Below are 21,607 nucleotides of genomic sequence, written 5' to 3' on the forward strand. Positions count from 1 at the left end.
TGTGTGCTTCACAGCTCCCCATTTTGTTGCATTTTTGAATTCAGTCTGTACAATACAGATAAATAAATAGATATTATTAGTTTCTCAATAGTATAGGGGGCATGACAGAAAATAATTGAGAACCATTGGTGTACAGCCAGTAAATGTGTTGAAGAATGAATGAATGCGGTGTGCGTGTAGGCCACATGTTGTTGCCATGGAGGTTTGCCAAAGACAGAAGTGAATTGAGGGCTGTATCGTAGCATATCGTAACAAAATGTGCTTCAGATGTCATTAGTATAAACCTGATCTTACTCAACTTTTGATGTTTAATAGCAATAGTGAGTGTCTCTCTGTATTCACTCAATGATCGCTCTCTTTTTTTTAACACCATTGCCTTGAATGAACTCTTTGCATGCCGCAGTTTACTCAGTGTGAAGCACAGACACCAAAGTCCCCATGAAGTTGACTGAATTTTAAAACACGCCCCCAAAAACACCCCAAATGCCCTGCGTCCCAAACGTGTCACACAAAAGCAAAGCTTGCTGTGTTTGTCCCTAAGCGCCTTTCAAACACCCCATTTCCCCGGAATATCTTGATCTATCCGACTGTGACAGCTCTTCACGCTTTTGAAAGTTGTATATGTATTTTTTTCTCTTTTATATGACAACTTGTTTTCTTCTTCATCACCCCAGGTGATACTGTCACCATTTCAAAATGTCGCAGGGCCCAAAAAAAAGGCAATAAAAGAACAATGAATGAGGAGAAAAACGTGCTTGTGAGGGAGCCATCGTTAATATTTAAGTTTATTTATAATTATCTACAACAGTGTACACGCATTAGTTGGCGATGCAAATGGGGACATAACCACCCTCAGCTGGCGAGTGATGTGTCACCATTGTGGCGTTCTAGTTTTGTAGGTGGATCAGAATTAGACAGCATGACAGACCTCATGATCCTGGGAGGATATTCTCCCTCTCAGCGTGCTCACGAATGTGTGTGTTTGTCTTTGTGCCGCTCTCTCCCAGGGTGTGATAAGTGCATGCAAACACATTGTCTGGGGGGAGACATGACAAAAACTCCCAGAAGCTTTTGAGCTTGCTTTTTTTCTTCTGTTGCACCACAAGGGAAAGTTAAACCCAAACAAAGAGGAGATGCTCAGTGCACTGTGCCCGAATCCATCAGCGCATCTCTTCCTCAAACACATAGTCTTCACTTTCTCACTTGACTTTTCTAGCAAATGGGAGGAATGATTATTTGTTTTTAGTGCTTCTCAGGAAATACGCAATACATTTAATTTGCTGTCAAGTCTATTAATTTTCAAAGGCAACATTAAACAGCATAAGAACAATAGTAAAAATAACATATCAAAGCAATCCCCTGGTAGCATACAAATATGCCCCCTAATGGCTGTGAGCAGTATAGAGCAAGCTGATTGGACAATAACATAATTATAAATATATACTTGCAGAAATACATAATTGCCTATGGGGTCTTATGGCTCCTCTTAATCCAGGGGTGTCCAAAGTGCTGCTCGGAGTGCATATGTCCTAAATCACTCACACTCTACACAGAACACATGAAGGACATCAAATACAGTAATCAAACACTAAATGCAAGAATCGAATGAAACAGTAATAAAGTAATAAAAAATAATAAATAAAAAAGAGTAAGCATAAAATATACATTATAATAAGTATGAAAAAAAAGCCAGAGCACTAGCAATGTGTTGATCTCAATAGTAAGACTTCTACACTTTGCTATTACTGTCGCTATTGGAGCAGACCCTTTAACATGCTCACAAATACTGCGGCAACCTGACAGTTATGTGTTGTATTAAAGACGTTTGTGATTTCCGACTGGCAATGAACGCGACAACTAGTGAGTCGAACGCGAGTCCTGACTGTGTGTGTGTGGGTGCAGGAGGAGGATGGCTCCAAGGAGAGGACAGTTGAGTTTGCTGATGATGTTTTGGTGTTGTTAGGCCGACAGTCGCCTGTTTTGTTCTTGCAATAAAGAGATTGTTGATCAATCAGCTCCCGGTGATCCCTACAAAATTCAAGCAGACGTTACAGTACCATCTGTGTAGGCTCTCAGTCGTACAGGAGTTGTCCATCGAGGAAAAGGCTTCTTGAGACGTCATCTGTACTTCTGTGAAGAAGGTGTCGGACGTTTCGCTCCTCATCCGAAGAGCTTCGTCAGTGAACTAATAAGTGCTGGTAGCTTAGGCCTTAAATACAGTAAGAGTGGGCGGAATTGGTGTGCCAACACCCTCCTACTATTGGTTCCTTACACTAAGCCTGGGTGGAGTAGTGGTATAATCCTATCCTGCTGTTAACACCTCCGATAAAAGGGAAGTGTCGCTCCCTGAATTGGGTATGAACGACTCTGATACTGGCTCTTTAGCATCTATTGTTCGACGAAGCTCTTTGGATGAGGAGCGAAACGTCCGACACCTTCTTCACAGAAGTACAGATGACGTCTCAAGAAGCTTTTTCCTCGAGGGTTACAGTACCATCTTTATCTAATGATGGTCGCCACAGACTGGTGTAGACAGTGGTGTAGCTGTGCGTGATTAATTTACGGGAGTGCGTACGTAACCACGAAGACCAAAATACTGAACCGCAGGACCATCTGTATAAGGTCTTTGATGATTTTCGTGCCTTCGTGCTTTATCATAAACGTGAACAATTTTTGTCAGAATACACATGTTCACAAAATTTGGCACGTTTTTGAGTATGTTAAAGAGATTTAGTGGCCAAAATAATAACAATAATACAGTGTTCCCTTGTTTGTTGCGGTGAATTGGTTCCAGACTCGACTGTGATAAGTGAATTTCCACGAATGAGGATTCCTTATTTATAAATCGTATATGTTTGTAGAGCAAAACGTGTTTACAACCTTCTAAAGAGCTCCTTGTTTCTTTGTTTTTTTCTTCTGGGACTTCTTGCAGTGGCCAATGTAATGTAATTCTAAAAAGTCTGACATTTTTCTAAATTGTATTGCCAACCGTAACGCCAATAGGAGTACTCATTTCCAACACAGAACACAGTTGAGCTCCCACACTCTCTCTCCCACATCACTTCCTCCTTTTCCACCAATAACATAACATCGAGGTGTGTCAGAATTTACAACATCAACATTACAGCACAGTAAAATTACTGACATCTAGTGACCAGTTTAGAGTACTACATATTGTGTCTTTCAATGCGTTTTCTGAAAGTCTTATATTTGTATTTTAGTTCATTTAGTCATTTTTATGCTTGAAAATGCTTCATTTAATATGTAAAACTAGAAAGCACTCAGCCAAGCGCCATAGTTTCCGCCATATTGTGACTCACACCAAAATAATAATCCTACATGTTTTGGATCAGTCTTTGATATTTTGTAGAACCTGTTAGAAACTTGTTCTGTATTTCACTTTTTACATATTTCTGACAATTCCTGGAATTCCTGGAATCCATTTCTGACAATTCCTGGAATTTTCATACAAATACATTCAGAACTTTTCAAGTTATTTTGAACACAAACAAACAGATAAACGGCGGCAAAATCATAACCTCCACGCTCCACTTGCTCTTTGCGCTTGGTAATAAACATGCATATGTGTTTACTAAGACGGGGATTGTCTTAGAGCAGTCCACTTCGACGATTTGATTCGTCAGAGTCTGATTTGACTATCAATATCTCCGTCGCATCGTATAAAAATGTCATATGATCAAGATTGTATCATTCTGACGACATGGGGGATGGCCGTGGCTGCTGCTGGGCATACCTTTTTACAAAGATGTCTTTTTTTGTTATAAAAGCCTATTCTGATGCAAAAACAGCCTAATTTACACTAATAAAGAATTTAAAATGACGTGTTTTTTACAAAAAGACCTAAAATACCTATATATACAAGAGATTGACCGATTTTTTTTTTTCAGGGCCATTACCGATACCGATTTTTACTAGTCAAGGAGGCCGATAACTGATATATGGAGCTGACATCCATTTGCTAGCAAAAGCTAAAATATTGGTGACAAAAGTTTGAATAATACAAACTCCAATTTTAACTTCCTTTAAATACCTTTAGGCAGGTGTTTATGAAACAACTTTTCAAATTTGCGACATTTTAGAAAACGGACATCTTCGATTCAAAACTGGGAGCTCCCAGGCTCAGCAGCTTGTCTTATAAAGTTAAATAAAAAAATTCATAAATAAATAGCTCCCTGATATTAACACAAGTGTAACTCATATTTACCTCAAATTAACTCATATGTAACTCTTATTAACTCATTTAACTCAAATAAGTAGCTTTCTGAAGTTTGATAAAGTAAATAAAGCAAAGTCAAATAAAATTTGTCCCAAAATATGAGTCTCAAATATAGTAGTAGTCCCACTTAAGCAGCAACAGATTGTGGTGCAAAAAACAGAGCTGCTCAGTGTGCTCTCAAGTGAGACGGCTTCTCTTGCTCCCATAAATTTCCGAGACATGACTACAATTCAGTAGTCATGTCTGTGTCAGTAGTGTGGTAATGATCAGACATTTACTTGGTGTAGTCTGCCATCAGGGTTCACGCAAGTAATGCGAGGTGTGCAAACATATTGTGTGAAATATATTCAGTTAAAGGGTACATGAAAGTCGAGCTAGATCATTTACTGCAATGAGCAGAGCTGCTTATGTTTCTAGAACGTTATGGGGCTCACAGTAACATTACCAGTTGCTGTGAACTGTAGGTGACTGGGATGTTTGTTATACATTTAAGAGAGTCTGCTGCCTTAACTTACCGTCCAAACATATATCTGCTCTACTGAGCTTCTTCACCCATAAAAGTTTTTCTATTCTCCAGCGTGTCTGAGAGCACCGTGCATGCACAGCTTTGGCTTTTACCCGTGACATGGTTCTGCGTGTAAGCAATCATGTCGTGCTGTGGTTGGGACAATTCTGGAGCCAGAGAGCTGCAGACAGCGAAGCTGGGCTGCATTAGAGCCAAAATAACCCAGTTTTAAATTGGTCTATTATCAGCTGTCAGATTTTTAAAAAGGCAGATGCAGAAATGTGTCAAAATGTAGAATATCGGCCCGGTCGATCACTAATACTTAACACACATTATTAAAATCACCCGCTTTAGGGGCACAATCCAAAGGAGAGGAGATGTGGAATTATAAAGGCTAAAGATTCTTAAAGAATTTAAGGATGACTCTAGAAAGTAAAGTGCAACTTGTGCCAGCAGCTTCTTGCATATCACGCGACAACCGCCTGCATCACTGGATTATCACTGAACATCACTGAATATCATTTAAAAGAAAACTGCACTTTTTTGGGGAATTTTGCCCATCATCAACTATGTGAGACATGTACACACATGTCTTTCTCTTTTCTGTGTGTTCTGAAGACATAAAAACAGCTAAAAAGAGGCAACTAGGAATGCACGTAATGGCAACTATAAAGCCTTCTGAAAAAGCCTCCAACAACCACCAAAAACACTCCATTTAGATAATGTGACCTGCATGTTAACCAAGCTACGGCAGCATTGTTGTTATTATTGTTATTAACATTGTTACGCCAAAGAACTACTTTAATGGCGTAGTGACACCTCACCAAACTACACCGGCTAGCTGCTAGCTGGCTTGCGATCAGCTTCACCACACACTGCCTCAGACCACTACCGAAAGGTAATGCTCTATATTGGAGCTGCCGCTACTGCTGCTGAATTTTTGTTTTTGAGTTTGGAAAAGTTCATGCTAGGTGTAGTGTTTGTTTCTATGTTGCTATGTGAAATCAATGCGCTCAGGAAGGAAGTTCCGCTAATGCTTAAAAGGACCAAAATACAGCAAAATACTGTAAGTATTACATGTTATTGTGAATGTGCCTGTTACTAAATGGTGACAGCATGTATATACAACAATAAAACATTGTTGGAGGTTTTGGGAGGTGTTTTAATAGTGAGCTTTGTAGGCAGAATAGGTGTGTCCCATTACGTGCATGAATTACCTGCCTATTTTTAGCTGTTTTACATCTTTATAACAGAGAGAAAGACACGTGTGTTCATGTCTCACATAATGGAATGGAATGGCCTTTATTTGTCACTTATACAGAGGTACATGAGAAATTGTCCATACATATCCATCATACCATACAATATGACGGGAGTAGACAGGACAGGATGACTGGGTGATAAAATGGTAAGAGGAAAGGGGAAAACAAGAGTCCAAAACTGTGCTCCTAGTACAGTGTGAGACTGTCAAAAAAACCTCTGCAATATAGGCACAAATAAGCACACTTACTACATAAAATCTCTAAACTTGCACCAGGGCAGGAGGAAAAGGTGGTGTAGGTGTAGCCATATTTCGGCACATGCTGTGGACCCCGCCTGTCAGCACTGGGGGGATGAAGCGGCAAAGGCGTGGGGTGAAGGGAGTGTGTGTGTGGGGAGGGGGTCTGTGTAGCATATGTGCATGTGCGTGAGTGTCCTTGGATGCATGTGGGTGTAGGCCTGGAGATGTCGCTCCGTCTCGTGCATAATCGTGTTGCTCCAGTCCACAGAATGTCATCGCTATAACACATAACACGCTATAACCGCGAACGGGCCCGAAACAGAGTCAACAATCAACAGGTGTCCGTGAAAGAAGGGAGGGAGGAATCCAGAGCGTCTCACTGCAGCAATCTCCTGGAGGAGTTGTTCTTCCAGTGACCTTAGTCAGGCCGGTGCCGGGGGAGGGGCCAAAATTTAGATTAATTAGATTGTTTGGGTTAGTGAGAGTAGCCGCATTCCAATAGACTTGGCTACTGTGTTTGTCCATTCTGGTTGATCAATCGATCCATCTGCCCGTGAAATGCCGAAAGCTTCTCCAAGATGTTTTCCTTGTTGTGATTCATAGTCACAGTCAGAGTGCTCATGGCTTTACCCACCACATCAATCATGACAAGCAGCTGTTGGGCGCATTGAACTGCCACCTCCGTCTTCCGAATTCTGCGATACTGTACACCAGGGCAGTACCCAATCCAATCAGCAACAGACCTGTTATTATAGTTCTGAACAGGGAGACGTCTTTGATGTCCTCAACGGAAAGAATCGCCGGGCACATGACCCTCCACTTTTTCATTTTATATGCCGGCAGTGAATTTTAAGGCAAGATATCGACTGCTAAATTAGCATTTTGGCAAGTTGTTTTTCAAGTCATGCTGTTCCTATTGTGGGTGCACTTGTCTGATGTGCGCCAACCATGACAGTTTTCCTGTGTTGTTTGTCTTGCTTTCAGTGTCAGTAAATAAATTAAGGTACTGTTGTTGCACACCTACCATGTTTATTTGTTCATCTCAGTGTTTTAGCCTGTTTCTTTGAGGTGGAAAAAGTTGCAAATGAGATCTGTTTATTTTTCGGTATTGCCATTATCTCTGTTCTTAAAACAAACCAAAGCAAACAAAGGCCATGCTCAACCATAAAACAGCGATGATTTATTAATTCATTTGTTTAATTTATCAATTAATTTGAAAAACCGTGATAGAGTGAAGCTGTGAAGTTTGAAGTGTGATGTGGCGAGGAACAACTGTAATAGTAATGGTAATAATAATAGTAATACGAAGAAATGAACACTTTCAAGAGGGTTTCTTTATTTATGCTCATACAACAAAGCTGAGATCTAGGCTGTTTTATCTTTACATTTATTGAAAAGTTTAGCATATCTCGACCAACATTGATTTGAAATGAGTGTGTTTCATGAATTTCAATTTGAAGACGATCAAAGTGGCCCCCACACCCTTCAATGTTTGGATACCCCTGTCTCAATGAAACCATGTTTGACCCCGACTTTTTCTATTTCCATTCTTGCCGATGGGAAAAATTGGGAACCAGCATCCCGGAACTTGACCTTAGAGGTTCAACTGTTGTAGAAAACGTGACTCTCTGCCTCGTGAATTCTAATAAGATATGGAGTAATGCAACTCTTCAATTATAAAAAGGGATATACTGTATATAGGGAGGCTCGCACTATCACTGTCAGTCAATGAATGGCATCTGATTTGCGCTCCCATTTGGTGGTGAAACATGAGTGCAGATTGTAGCAGGTTAGAAAACAGTCTAGTAGTGGAGTTGTTGTGGTGTAAAAGGGGTGTCAAAGTGTGTCCGTCACTGAAGTGGTTAAATGTGAGATTAATTGTGTTTTGTTTCTGGGACTGACACACGGAACCCCACGGACCCCATCTCCCTCCCAGTGACAGGCAGCCATCCTCCCCCCTCGCTCTGTCTAATTAGAGGATGTAGCCCAGGGCTCATGTCCCAGGAAGACCCACCCCCTCTCCCAAGATGGCTCCCCTAAGAAAGCCCTTAATTGGGTTCTTTAGTCATCGTCTTCATTTTGGCTTTGGAAAGGCATCTGTGTGTTGCCATCACCTCAGAATACACTTTGTATCGCTCTCTTGTGTTTTTCATTTCTTTTCCTCTCTCTCGCCGGTCCTCTCGCTGATGCTTCCCCCTCGCCCGCCCGTCTCCCACCTTCTCCTCACTTAATGAGGCCCCATAATAACACAGCAGTTGTGCAGTTGTTTTGCTACCTCAGTCAAACAGCGGGATCACCGCGTTGCCCCTCTCCAGCACCATTCGCTTGTCTCCTTAGACAGGCTAATGACTATCATTGAGTGCAACAAAGCAACCAAAAAAGGCGGTCTGTCATCTCTGGAAACATTCGCTTGTCAGATGCCATTTTGAGCATTACACAGTTGTTATTATACACGAGTATTCAGTGGGAATATAACAAAAGAAAACCATGGAGATCCATCCTTGTCAGCTGCACCCCGAGCCGGCTGCTGTTACAGTACCGCCATGGCTCCCCGGGCACCTCGCCTCAAACAAGACAGTCTGTTGCCAAGGAAACCAGGCCGGTTGTGGCACAACACAAGTGTTTTGGGTGGGTCATCCCTCTCCACGGCCCCATAAATGATGACTGTGGAGAATGCCAACTGGTCCGCTATTATTAATTTATTTATTTGTTTGATTGTGTTCTTCATCGGCTCGGTTGGCCAGCAGTAAGCCTGGCCTGAGGTCAAAGCAGGGAAGGTTTACTGCGGGGAATGCTCCGAGTCAATACTGGAGCGAGTTCAACACACCATTAAAGATCAAGGCCGGATGCAACGCCCTTGTCTTTTTTTTTTTCCACACAGGAGTCGTGATCGCTAAAACACAAGTGGAACTTTGCAGATAAACTACGATGCAGTGCGGCCATCGCTGAGCTCTGCGATACACCAACACAAATGACATAAAAATGGAATTGGTCCTGCCTTAGAAGACATCTTCTTGAAAGAAATTCTACAAGATTGTGGGAATTTTCCTTCAGAAATACAATGTTTGAAGTCAGAGGTCACTGGTGTTGTACATGAGAGGGGGCCTCATAGCTCACAATGGTATTGGTTTACAGTAGTTTATTGTCAACATGCTTAACAAAGTTCCATTGAAGAACAGCACATTTACACTTACACAATTCAACATGTCAGAAAAGGTGTAGGAAGAAGCAGGACTACTGGAGTAGTAGTTGTTACTTGCTTTGTAGGTATGGACCCCAGATGCAGATGCGTAAGGCTGAAAAACATTTATAGTGTCCTTAATGAGAGCCACCCCAAGTATAATACAGCCTACAAAAGAGGGAGCAGCAGCACTAGCTGAGTTTGTCCTGAGCTGGCATAAGGCACCATGAAAACTTGCTGTTATAAAACAAATAGCAAAACAAATAACAAAAAGTACGGCCAGGCTGGATGGCAGGGAAACATCTGAGCATACTACGAGAAGACGTGGCAACTATATGTCCAATAGAAGTCCAAGCAAGCACGTCCTCCGAGCATGGAAGAAAGAACCGTCATCTCCCAGCTATAAACAATTGATTTTAAGTAGCTAGTCAGCCAATCACCAGCAGGGGCGCCCAGTTGTCCCCCCACCCCCAGCTGGAGCAAGGTCCTCCGAAAACAGAAACAACACAAACAGGCGGAGAAGGCAAGGGCAGACATGAAACGTAGTAGTAGTAGCAGTAGCATTATACTGTAATTATAATTATTAAAGTAGTACATTATTGAAATATTGAACTACACAAAATATTTAGTGTAGAACTACACCATACCTGACTCAGATGTGTTTCTAATGTTTTGGTTGCCTTATTTTGTGTTAGATTAGGTGCACAAATGTATAAAAACAAAACTGATTATTATGCCATGCAGTGCTGCGCCACAGTAACTACAACAGCAATTATAAACATACTGTGTAGGTAAATGAGACTGACTGTCAATCAAAACTGACCATTATTATTTTTGGAAAGGCATTTTGAATGTAGCTGTAGTATTGCAGCTCATTAAATTGTGGCTAGTGAGTGTAAATATATTAGCAGCAATATTTTTGCTAATAATGAGCTGCGAGTTAGTGATCTACACTTTTAACTTTGGGCTTGTGGAAAACTGTCAGCATCAATTCAGCTTTCTAACCAGTGGCTAAAGCCTGGGTTTAGTGTAACATGCTGGATAACAGCAGTCAGGAGTGGAGACACAGGGCTCTCTGCACGTATTAACATTATACTAATCAAACATTGTTAGAGCTGCAATTAAGCCCAACATCTTCCCTCTCTGTGATGTCGGACAATAAGAGCTTGTGTCTAATGCAGCTCGCTCAGATGAAAGAGAAGAGAGAATATTTCGTCCGGGCTTTCCTCTGCGGCGCTGATGCAAGCCGCGCACCTCACTTGCCTCACTGGAGAGAGGAAACTCTCGATGGAGGTCGCAGCAACGGGCTATCACGTAAAGAGTGATTAGTTCATAAATAAACTCCCCGTACGAGTCAGATATTCCTCTTATAACACCAATGCTCTTAGTTCTAAACTTCTCCCTCTGCAAAGCAGCCTTAAATTCCATAAGACATGTTGCACCTGTTTGCATGCTGCAGGGTGTTCTTCCTCCTCTTCTTCTGCCCTGAAGGGGGTTGCTGTGGGGTGATGTAATCAGATGAAAGTGGGGGTTGAGCTGTGGCACCCAGGGAACAGAGGGAAACTGCTTGTGCTGCCCGCCTTTATGTGGTATAGAAGTAGGTTGACGTAAGATGTTGGATGGAAGGAGCTGTGGTGATTCTGGGGTGGATTGTACCGTTCACCTCATAGTCACTTGAGCAGCAAAAACCTCAAAATAAATTGAGTCGACGCCTTTATCCTGATCTGATAGGGATCTTTTTTTGCCTCATGTCTCCCTCTGCAAAGCTTTGACCAGTGGAACCTTTAAGGTTGAGCACAATGCATTCCAGAAAGTTGCTCGACTGTCAATTTCAACACAATGATGAAAATTGAAATAGTCTGTTCCAGACTCAAACTGTCTCTATCATAAGACCTCTATTAACTGTAAAGGTGCTATAACATAACATTTTAATGGACTGAACGGCACCATTCATACATAAGAGGGAAAATGTGAAAATACGCTTCCACATGCACCTCTGTCCAGATCTGCACCAAATATTAAAAATCCTTTCGAGCAAGGTTGACTTAACATTTTGGTGAGGATCTGGATAAAAATGGTGATATGGGACTTTATTATTATATGGCACCCCTTTGAGTCATGATGTCATCGTTCAGGAACCAGGAAGTAGCCAAACAGATGGACAAACAATCCGGACGTGTGTATACCGCATGTAGTCTCTCTCAGCAGTCCAGGACTTTATATATCTGCAGTCTACACAGGCACAACATACTGTAATACGTGGCATAGCATGATGATGCTGCCTTTCAAGTCAAAAATAGCTCAATGAATTAAAATACAAAAATATAAGGCATTCAAAAGGCGCATTCAAACATGATGGAGTATTCTACATTAGTCACTAATAATGTTAAAAAACATATTTAGAAGGTCGTAAACAAGTTTTCTGTGCGCTAACTACCAAAATATTCCATTCATAAGTAAGGAATCCTACAATGCGTAAATCACGGTCGGCTCGGGAACCAATTAGCCACCATAAACGAGGGATTACTGTATTGGATATCGGTCAGAAAGCCAATGTCCAACATCTCTAATTATGAATATTTCACACCATTTACAGCAAGTGCATTTTCTAAATTTCTACATGAGTTTTTTTTTTAATTGTGCTTTTTACATTTGCATTCTGATTTATATGAAGGGTATATTACACTTGTTCTTGAAGTAAAAAAAAATATTTAAAAAAAAATAAAGTTTCCTACTCAGATTTGAGGTTTTTGGGAGATCTTAGACTCATTGTGTTAATACTAGGATTGTCAATCAATTAAAATATTTATTAGCAATTAATCACATTTTGTCTATAGTTAACTCATAATTAATCACACCTAGAAAGAAGTTCTTATTTATAAGTATGAATATAAATCTCCTGCAATTGGCTTTCGACCAATCCAGGGTGTACCCCGCCTGTCGCCCAAAGTCAGCTGGGATAGGCTCCAGCATGCCCCCGCGTCCCTAATGAGTAGAAGCGGTATAGAAAATGGATGGATGGATGGATGTAAATCTCCCTGTGGTTAACAATTTGATGCACATCTAGATACACAGTTTAAGATACGATTCAAAAACGATATATTTGAAAACCATATTTAAAACCAGATTTGATACGAGTCCATACAGTGTACAAACGATACGATTCAATGGTTACATTTGTTGCTGTAGACATTAATCTTACATTATAAAATAAAGAAGCCAATTCAGTGAAAGTGGCATTCCCTTTTCTTTGTCCATTTCGGCTCAATATTTGTTCCTGCTTGTGGCTCCACATCCGCCGCTGCGTTTCCTCAAGCTACGGTGTGGGCCAAGGGTCAAACAGGACGTGCACACGCTAATCACGTGTCAAAAAAAGTACTGCCATTAAAGGACATTTTTGTTAACGCATTAACTTTGACAGCCCTAGTTAATACACTTGTCAAAATGAAAAGTAACTGTACAGTCACACGTGAGGTTGTACTGAAAAAAGGAAACCAACCGAGGTAAGATAAACCATTTTTATTGTGAAGTTTAAAGGTAAACACAAAAGTAGGTAAAACTGATCAATCCTACCCTCCGAAGGGTTGAAGTATTGTTAAAACAACACCTATCATGATGGCCTAAAACTGGTGCTTTTACTGTACGGGAGAATGCCTTTTAGTTGTGACTGCTGTGATTTCAGGCCAACTTTTGCAGCAGGTTTGTGTGGCCAGCAGGTGGTTGAAAGGTTGGAGAAGGAGATTAACGTTTAGAGAGAATTGGAGAAAAAGGCCTGAGTTTCAGGGGGGAATAGGATGCCATCGAAGGTGGGCGTTGAGACGAGCGCTAAAAGGCTTAATGGAGGCCATCTAATCCTAAATTGCAGTAATTCTGGTGTGACACCATTAGTGACATCCTGCTTGGACTTTTTGGTCATTTTCTTGCATAAGCCGCGAGTGTTCCACATCTTATGTCTTATTGCGTGCTCATCCGGAGCTTGTAGAGAAGTGAGTTTTTACTATCCTTCACTTACAATCGCGACTATGCGGCATCCACAGAGATAAAGGTATCATTTTCTTTCAATATTTCAACACCACCTTCAGTCCCCCCTCCCCATCTCCCTTTAGTCTGCATGGTTGCCACCGAAGTCGTTTAACATCGTCCTTGAGAAAGCCCTCAGTGTGAAAACTAGTGGTGTGTTTAAGGAAAAGGTAAGAATACAGTGTGTGTGTGTGTGCGTGTGTGTGTCAGCTACGGTAAAGCTGGGACATCCAGTGATGGTGGTGGGGGTAGGAGCTGTTCCCCAGAGGGGTTATTTTCCCCTCTAATAGCTGTTACGAGGCCTACATTATATCCAAGGAGCTACATTCCTTTGGGGTCCGCACACATGCACACCAAGGCTGGCACACTCGCGCACAAATTCTGTTTCTCTTTCTCTGCTGCCTCCACGCACACACACAGACACACGGGGTCTTAGCCGCTTTGCTCTCTCCGTGTCAATATCCTGCCATTTGAAGTCACGTACTGCTGGGGCTTCTGGGAGTCGCCAAGGAGTCAGGCTGACGGGTAATGGGCCGCATTCATTAATAAGGTTGCCGTGCTCATGTCCCTCCTCAGCAACGCCGAGGATGTCTTCACCGGGGGAGGGGCAGAAGGGGAGGGAACATCCCGTGGGGAGTCTCCTCCCAGACTCACTTAAAGGAGCTTTATTTCTGCGAGGAGCCTAAAAAAAAAAAAAAAACATCCGGGGAGGCAGGATGGGGGTCACTCTCCTGCTCCCCGTCAAACTGCTTATTACCCCACCTGTCGGGGAGTAATCGCCGCAGCTGAAAGGAAAGCTGTCGAGGTGTTTAAACGCTTTATCTGGAGGCAGCTGAAAGGGTAAAAGAGGGAGAGAAGGAATGCAAACGGGGGTTAATAGTCACCCCCAGTGCTGCCCAAAATGGTTCTGATTGAAGGATGCCCGTGTAAACCTCCTCAAATTAATTTTAACAAACCGAAGCAAATGATGATAACAGCCTTCTGTGTGTCTATTGCAATTTTGCTGTGTATTTTTAGTTGATTTAACTTATTTATGTTTATGCAGTTTCATAAAAACCTTCAATATTTGTTGTTTTTACTTTTTTCTTTCTTTTTTTTTTTTTGCAAAGCTTGACTCAGTTATATTTTCAATAATAGTAGAGCATCGCTAGCCACTTCATTCGGTACGCCTACACAACCTCATGAGATCCAAAAGACACAAAATGGCAATAGTGAGAATTGAGTAATAAGTAGTATATGCCATATGTAGCACATACAGTCATCCCTCACTCAGAATTCAGAAATGCATTAATGACTAAATCATGCTGTTTTGTGGTTGAATACGGCCTATTATTCATAAAAAAATATGCATATTAAAGCAAATGTAGGTATTACTGGCCTAAATGAAGCATCTTCAAGCAGAAAAATGGCTAAATGAACAAAAATACAACGTGATATGTAGTGTAAGACGTGATATGTGGTGTAAGACGTGATATGTAGTGTAAACTGTGTAAACTCTGTGACTTGTTGTGTGCGCATTTATAGAGTGAGGCCTTGGAAGTGACGTGTGACGTCAACTGACTGTGTTTAGCAGAGTGTTAGAAGCAATGTCTTTGGTTAGCAGTGTGGGGAGGGCAGTGACTGGTGTGATTTGTGGCCGGCAGCAGCTCCTGTGTTCCTGTGTTGTGTCCTGCATAGATGTTCACTGATTGTTAATAAAGCGACTGAAGTGCATCATGATTCTCTCCTGAACCATAAGCAGCTGCATTACAGTAGTAGTCTATAGTGATCAGCAGGTGTCAGTGACGTTATATTGATGAGAAAATAGTCACCGCAGGAAGTAAGCTGTCAATGTGTCTATGTAATGTCTTATTTATGTCTAAGAGTCCTTATTTCTATTATTATGTCTACTATATTGGGTAATACGAGAGTGATATAGGAGTGTTATTTCATGTCTAGAGGGCTCTAATAATGTTAAAAAGCACATTTAGAAGGTTGTAAACAGGTTTTGTATGACGTAAATATGAAAATATTCCATTTGTAAATAAGAACTCCTACTTGGCAGAAATTCACTATCACGGTGGGGTCTGCAACCAATTAACCGCGATAAAGGAGAGATGAGTGTATACTCCAATAAGTGCCTCAATTCACTTAACCTTAGAATCTCCTAAAGTCACTGGGTGTGTCCAATAAAACAAATAACAACAAGGGTCTCTAATTCTCAAAAAATATTGTCATTAACTGTGGCTGTAGGCAACATCATCAGTCAGCTCAGCGGTATAAATGCTAGCTAAGCAGTTTTCTATTGAGCTCTATTACAGCACGGGTTCCGTTGCGTTGTGTTGTGCAATATACTTGTTCACAAATGACCAAGTGGTCACAGAGAGCTACTGTATGTTTTCTTTTCCACTGTCTCATGCAGCCCAAATTGTGATTACCATCATTTCCGGTGTATAAGCCACTACTTTTTTCTCACACTTTAGCCCTGCGGCTTGTACAGGCTAATTTATGGCTAAAAACTACATTTCCCATATCGCTTAGAGTGCAGCTTCGGATGAGTGAAGTGGAAGCGAATATGTTTTGAAGGCTTATGCAGCGGCGACCACCAATGGGTTTCGAAAGGCTGGACTAGTGCATGATGAAGAGGATAGCTCAAGCTAAATGGCTCATTTTCCTTGAGACAAAAGTGACTAAGAGAACAACAACAAAAGAGAGAGAGAGACTCACAATTGTGATGCTGAAGAGGACAACTTTAGTGGTTTTATTTCCCAGGAAGATGGCGATGAATAACTTTTCCGGTAGGCTACTGTTTAACCAGCCATATTACACGCACCGTTCGGCACAGTTTTAGTAGCTGTGTTACACGCACTGTTTGGAAAAAAGCATTCATTTTATCAAAAGTTAGAACATTTTCTCCATAGCATCTTTCTGTGTACTAAATATCCAGTGTTACGGCATGGACACCTGTGGTGCAGGTGTAGCCTATATACATGTCCAAATCGTTCTTTCTCTTTAAATTTAACGGGCGCGGCTAATATACCGGAGCGCTCTAAATTCCGGAAATTCCAGTAAAAAAAATGACGTTGTTATAAATACTATGAGTTTTCAAATTTCAGACATAACAGCCTCCCTCCAATTATTGCCTGCTTCCAGTTAATGCCACGTCCTCTTTGCGGCTCGGGTAGATAAACAAACAAACAAACATTTGAGGTATCTATGCAAAAGTAACTATGAGAGGAACAACCACCAAAACTAAAGAAGTAACAATAAGCCCCCTTATGTAGGTAAATAAAGCAACCAAAATATTAGACGCCGCTCACGGCACGGTGTAGTGCAGTTCCACTCCATTGCAAACTACAACCACAGGTGCAGGTGTGCCTAATAAAGTGTTAAAGGAGCATCCTAAGTGCGCGTGTGTGTCCTCGTGGCTGTGTGACAGGTGTGTCTAGTCCGTGCCAGTTGACAAAGTCCAAGGCCGTGTTTTAAACAGAGCGCAGCAAGTGGGGCATGTAGTTTGCATTAAAGGGATTAGCAGTCACTTCAAAAGATGACCTGGATTCTGCCCACCAGGGACACCAGTTACACACCCCCTGGTCCACGCTCCCTTTAAAGAACCTGGCACAGCTGCCCCACTACAACCACTTCACAATGATCTGTGTGTGTGCATAAATGAGGTAGAAACAACCAAACAGAGCCATACGGTCTGCATGTCATCCTTTGTACATTTATAGTGGATACTCCAAGGACAATAATGTGTCAGTGCCTCATTATGGATGTGTTTCCATGGTCACAGCCTTTGATTGGGATGGAATATTTCTCAGCTTTGGGGGTTGCTAAGGAGGAAGGGGGTGTTATCTATCAGAGGCGCTGCACTTTTTCTGTCAGAACTGGACTTTACCTAGCTTAATCCCACAGCCGCAGAGTATCGATCAGCCAGCGCGCACGTCTGATTCAGGTGCAACTTAATTGGATTGGAGATAATGAAAGCCTGATGGTGATGATGTTAAAATGTCAGGAAGATCAAAACAGAGCTTTACCAAGGATGCAAACAAAGAGAACGGAACACCGGATTTGTCTTGACACGAACATAAGACCACCCTTCCTTTGATGTTGTCGCAAATGTGCCTAATTCATTTCACATTTTAACATTTTTTTTAACTGTCCAAAAAGTGTAAAAAGAACATAACCACTGTAAAATGTAAAAAGAAAATATTCTCTTCACCTTGACAAGTTTTACTGTTTTGAATGTGAGTCTTTTCCTCTTAGCGGACCTTGTCGAGGCTGCGCCTTCCTTTCGGAATAAGTGTCGCCCCCAATAAAGCCAAAGAAAAAGCCCAGAGTTAATTCTTAGATAATCAGTGAACCGTGATATAAGAAGACACCGCGCCGGTTTGAACTCAGACATTCACCAGGATATTAGACTCAAATTCCTCATAGATCGATCTGAAATGTTTTAATTCTGTGGTAATAACCGATCTCCTCATGCAACTCATTATTAGAACGGCACGAAGCTATAGCCGCAGACCTTCCACCAAGGCTGAACCACCCTAATTTGGATCAGGACCGATCAATACCAAGGACCATTTTTGCCATTAAAACCCCTGAAGAGCTCCTGGGGACATTTGGTGCCATTTGTTTTTTTACTTTTATGTAGGTGGAATTTGCAAAAGGATATTCTTTTTTTTGTTTGTTTGTTTGTTTTAAAGAATTGTCTGTTAAATTAGCCTAAAATGACACACTTGTTCCTAACGACAAAAAATGCCAACTTTTGACACACATTTATCTTAACTGATGCGATCCTTTATGTTAGGGTTTCAAAATGGACTAAAACTGAAAATTAGCATAAGAGGAAAAGAGGAAACCAAAACCTTTCCCAAAGTTCCGTAGAAGTAAAGCAGTTTTTGTGTAGTCTTGTTCGCAAATGCAACAATGCAAACGATAATGAAACGTCCTGGTTTTGACAACAAGGGACAAAAGTGTGACAAAACACCGAGCCATCATTAAGCATGTTTCCTTCTGTGTCCTTGCAGAACCACACGTTGACTCAGCACAGCAGCTAACGTGGCGCAGACAGGCGACACAAAGCGGGACGTGATGCCGAGAATGCAGCCTGACCGCCAATTACGGACGGCCCCTCTCGTTGTCTTGCTTAAAGGATTCAGCTGCACTGCAAGGCTCCAGCACCACTGCGAGAAAGAAAATATAAAGAGATGTGAGCAAAAAGGGCCAGTAAAAAGGAACATTGCCCCTTATTTGCTTAAAAAAAAAAACAAGCTTGTACATAGACTTCTTCATGTGTTGCTTAACTTACAGCTATATCGCTTATACAGTATTTGCCAATGTACAGTTGAAAATGTCTGCAAATGATGACTTTAAAAAAATCAATCATTGGATTTGTGTAAAGGCGATTTCAAAAAGAGGAGTGTTTGCATCAGCAGCGTGTCGCTCCACGTCCTGCGCGTGGTCAATCATTAGGGTGGACCCTCAAGGATCCAGTCTCCCGGAATCTCGGCCAGGAGTATGAAGATGCAAAGTGGGACAGGATGCTGATATATGCAAACGTAGTGACACGCATTTGGAACACACATCTGACTCAACATGTACATTTCTACTGTTGATGTTTACTGCTCCTCAAAGCCTGGAGATGACTGGAATTGTTTTTAAAAGCTTTTGTTATCTTTCCATTTGTTCAGTGGCTGAGTGAAATTCCATTTACGTCCGGGGGGGTTACGATACAGTATATACACGGAAATACAGTCCCAGCCTGTGTGAGGCATAAGGCATGTATTTTACTGACTTTCCCGGCTCTCCTGGAGAGTGGCCGAGCGCTCCCCATCTTTTGTCCCCCATTGCTCTCTCTGTTCAAGCTGGAAGCCACTGTGGCATCAAATGTTGGAAAAAAAAAGAAAACATTCGGTTGTGTAAATGTTTTGCATTCATTAAACCCAAGATGCACTTTTGTATGAACTTTAATGTTTTGACATTTTGACTTGAGAATTGTTCGTACACAGTTTACAGGAAATCACCATCTCCTGCAGCAAGAGAGACACTTATCTCCAATGTTACTCCAATGTATTGTACAAATATGGAGTTCTGTATTTCGACAGACCTCATTTTTTTGTGTTGCACATGTGATGGAAATATTAAAAAGTATGAAGAAAATGTTTCCGTGTTTTTTGTGTATCAGCCTGTATCTGACTACTTTAAGTCTCCAAAGGTGATCTAGTGGAAGGTCAACATATACTCCACATGTATTTATTGTCAAATATTCCAGAAAGAGTTGAGACACCTGCACAATTTTTACTTTTTTAATTATAAAGTATTAATTTTAAAACACCCTGGCATGTACCACATGGCATGGTTGGTCTTTTATGTTCCTGTTTTCAGCTTTATTTCCTGTTTTGTGCTTTTATTTTCCTTCCTCTTTATTTGCTTTCAGTGTTTGGCGAAGCACATGCTATCAATCATTCATTTGTGGTGCTTTAAAGCAGTGGTCCCCAAACCCCGGGCCGCGGCCCGGTACCGGTCTGTGGGTCATTTGGTACCGGGCTGCACAGAAAGAAAAAATAATTTCTATTATTTCATTTTTTTTTTATGTTTTATTTTGAAAAGTGGCCGGATTCGCTCTGTTACATCCGTCTCACTTGACGCATGTCCATTGTGCGTGTGCTAACTTTATCTCATGCCGCACAGATAGACTACTACTGTATTTTTACCATTTTTCTTTCACCTCATATTTGGTGTCAAATGCTGATACTATGTGGGAACGCATAAAGGTAAGTTTTGATGACTTATTGAGTGCTAATGTGCACATTTGTCTCAAGTTAATTCATGCTAGCGCACTGCCTTTTACCACACACGTCAAACAGCGATGTAATAAATAATCTCTCTGGAAACACTTGGCTGGAACTTGAACTGGTGGATGGTGGTCAGCATTCATTTTGTGCTTTTAATTTGATGTTATTCATGTCTTAGTTTTACACAATACATAAATAAGATAAATTAGATCGCTATAATGTACGAACCCCCCCCGGTCCACAGGAGATTTGTGGGAACACAAGCCGGTCCGTGGGTCAAAAAAGGTTGGGGACCACTGCTTTAAAGCACAGGCGTGGCAGCATGTGGTCGCTGGTTCATTAATTTACTTTTGGCTATCGCTACCTGCATGTCGATGCACCCCGTTACATCTCTTTTAGCTGTTTCCTGGTTTTAGTCTCCTTTTCATGGACGTTCTTGTTTCCACCACCCACGGTGAGTTTATTTGTTAGCTTTAGTTGTAGCCGGACTCATCCTTTGTTATTTTGTACGCCGTGTTTTTTACGTGTCATTTCTCTCTGTGTGACCTTTATGAAAGACTCTTTCTCCACACATTGCCTCAGTCTCTGCGGGGTTCTGCCCATAACAGAACGTGAAAAGCCCGATACAAAAAAGTTTCATTACAATTGTTGCTTTATAAGAAAACAATCAAGATCAGTTATTAATAAATACAGTATCGTATTGACTCCGAGATGTGAGGTTTTCTGCAGAAAATGAAAGAGTTCGCCTTATATCTGGGGACGAGAGATTTTATCATGTAAACCAACAGATGGCGCCGAATGACTTCTCTCTAAGCCAGTAAGCGCTTCACACACAGCAGTGAACTGGTGCTGCTGGAAAAAAGTGTCTTAAAGGTTGTTAGCAAACAACAGTTGAGGACTTATGATGCTAATTGTAAGAGAAGGGGACTCATCAAAGGAATATGCTATTCTTTCATAGAAATCTACAGTTGTCCCCCGCCACATTGCGGTTCAGATTGTGCGGCTTCACTCTGTCACGGTATTTGAAACACATTAAAATGAATAAATCATGCTGTTTTGTGTTTGAGTAAAGGTCTATTATTAGTCACAAAATATGCATATTGAAGCAAAAGTTGCATATTTTCTGCCTAAACTAAACATTGGCAAGCATTAAAATGGCAAAATAGGCTAAAACACAAAAATAAAGTCGATTTGCTTGATGCTATATAGTATTCTTCGCTGGTTAGTAATGTTCGGTGAGGCACACAATCACCAGACTTGATCACCGGAACAACAGACTTTTATTGCAGGTTTGAATTATCACACAACAGGCACAATAATAACACAATAATCGTAAGAATAACACAGACGACTGCTCTGCTCAACTCTGAACCCCTGACGTCACTTC

At 41.3% G+C, this 21,607-nt stretch overlaps 1 protein-coding gene across 5 annotated transcripts in view; it reads left to right on the plus strand.

Moving 5' to 3' along the window:
- Positions 1-19,575, plus strand: part of LOC129177354 (zinc finger protein 521) — a 147,916-nt gene extending 128,341 nt beyond the window's left edge. For all 5 annotated transcript variants that reach the window (XM_054768405.1, XM_054768406.1, XM_054768403.1 and 2 more), the window contains one exon: positions 18,454-19,575. In XM_054768405.1, the coding sequence (XP_054624380.1) occupies positions 18,454-18,483 (30 nt within the window). In that variant the 3' untranslated portion in view covers positions 18,484-19,575. The remainder of the gene's footprint in view (positions 1-18,453) is intronic.
- Positions 19,576-21,607: the final 2,032 nt, after the last annotated feature.

The sequence above is a fragment of the Dunckerocampus dactyliophorus genome, chromosome 2, assembly GCF_027744805.1.
Source record: "Dunckerocampus dactyliophorus isolate RoL2022-P2 chromosome 2, RoL_Ddac_1.1, whole genome shotgun sequence".
Lineage (NCBI taxonomy): Eukaryota > Metazoa > Chordata > Actinopteri > Syngnathiformes > Syngnathidae > Dunckerocampus > Dunckerocampus dactyliophorus.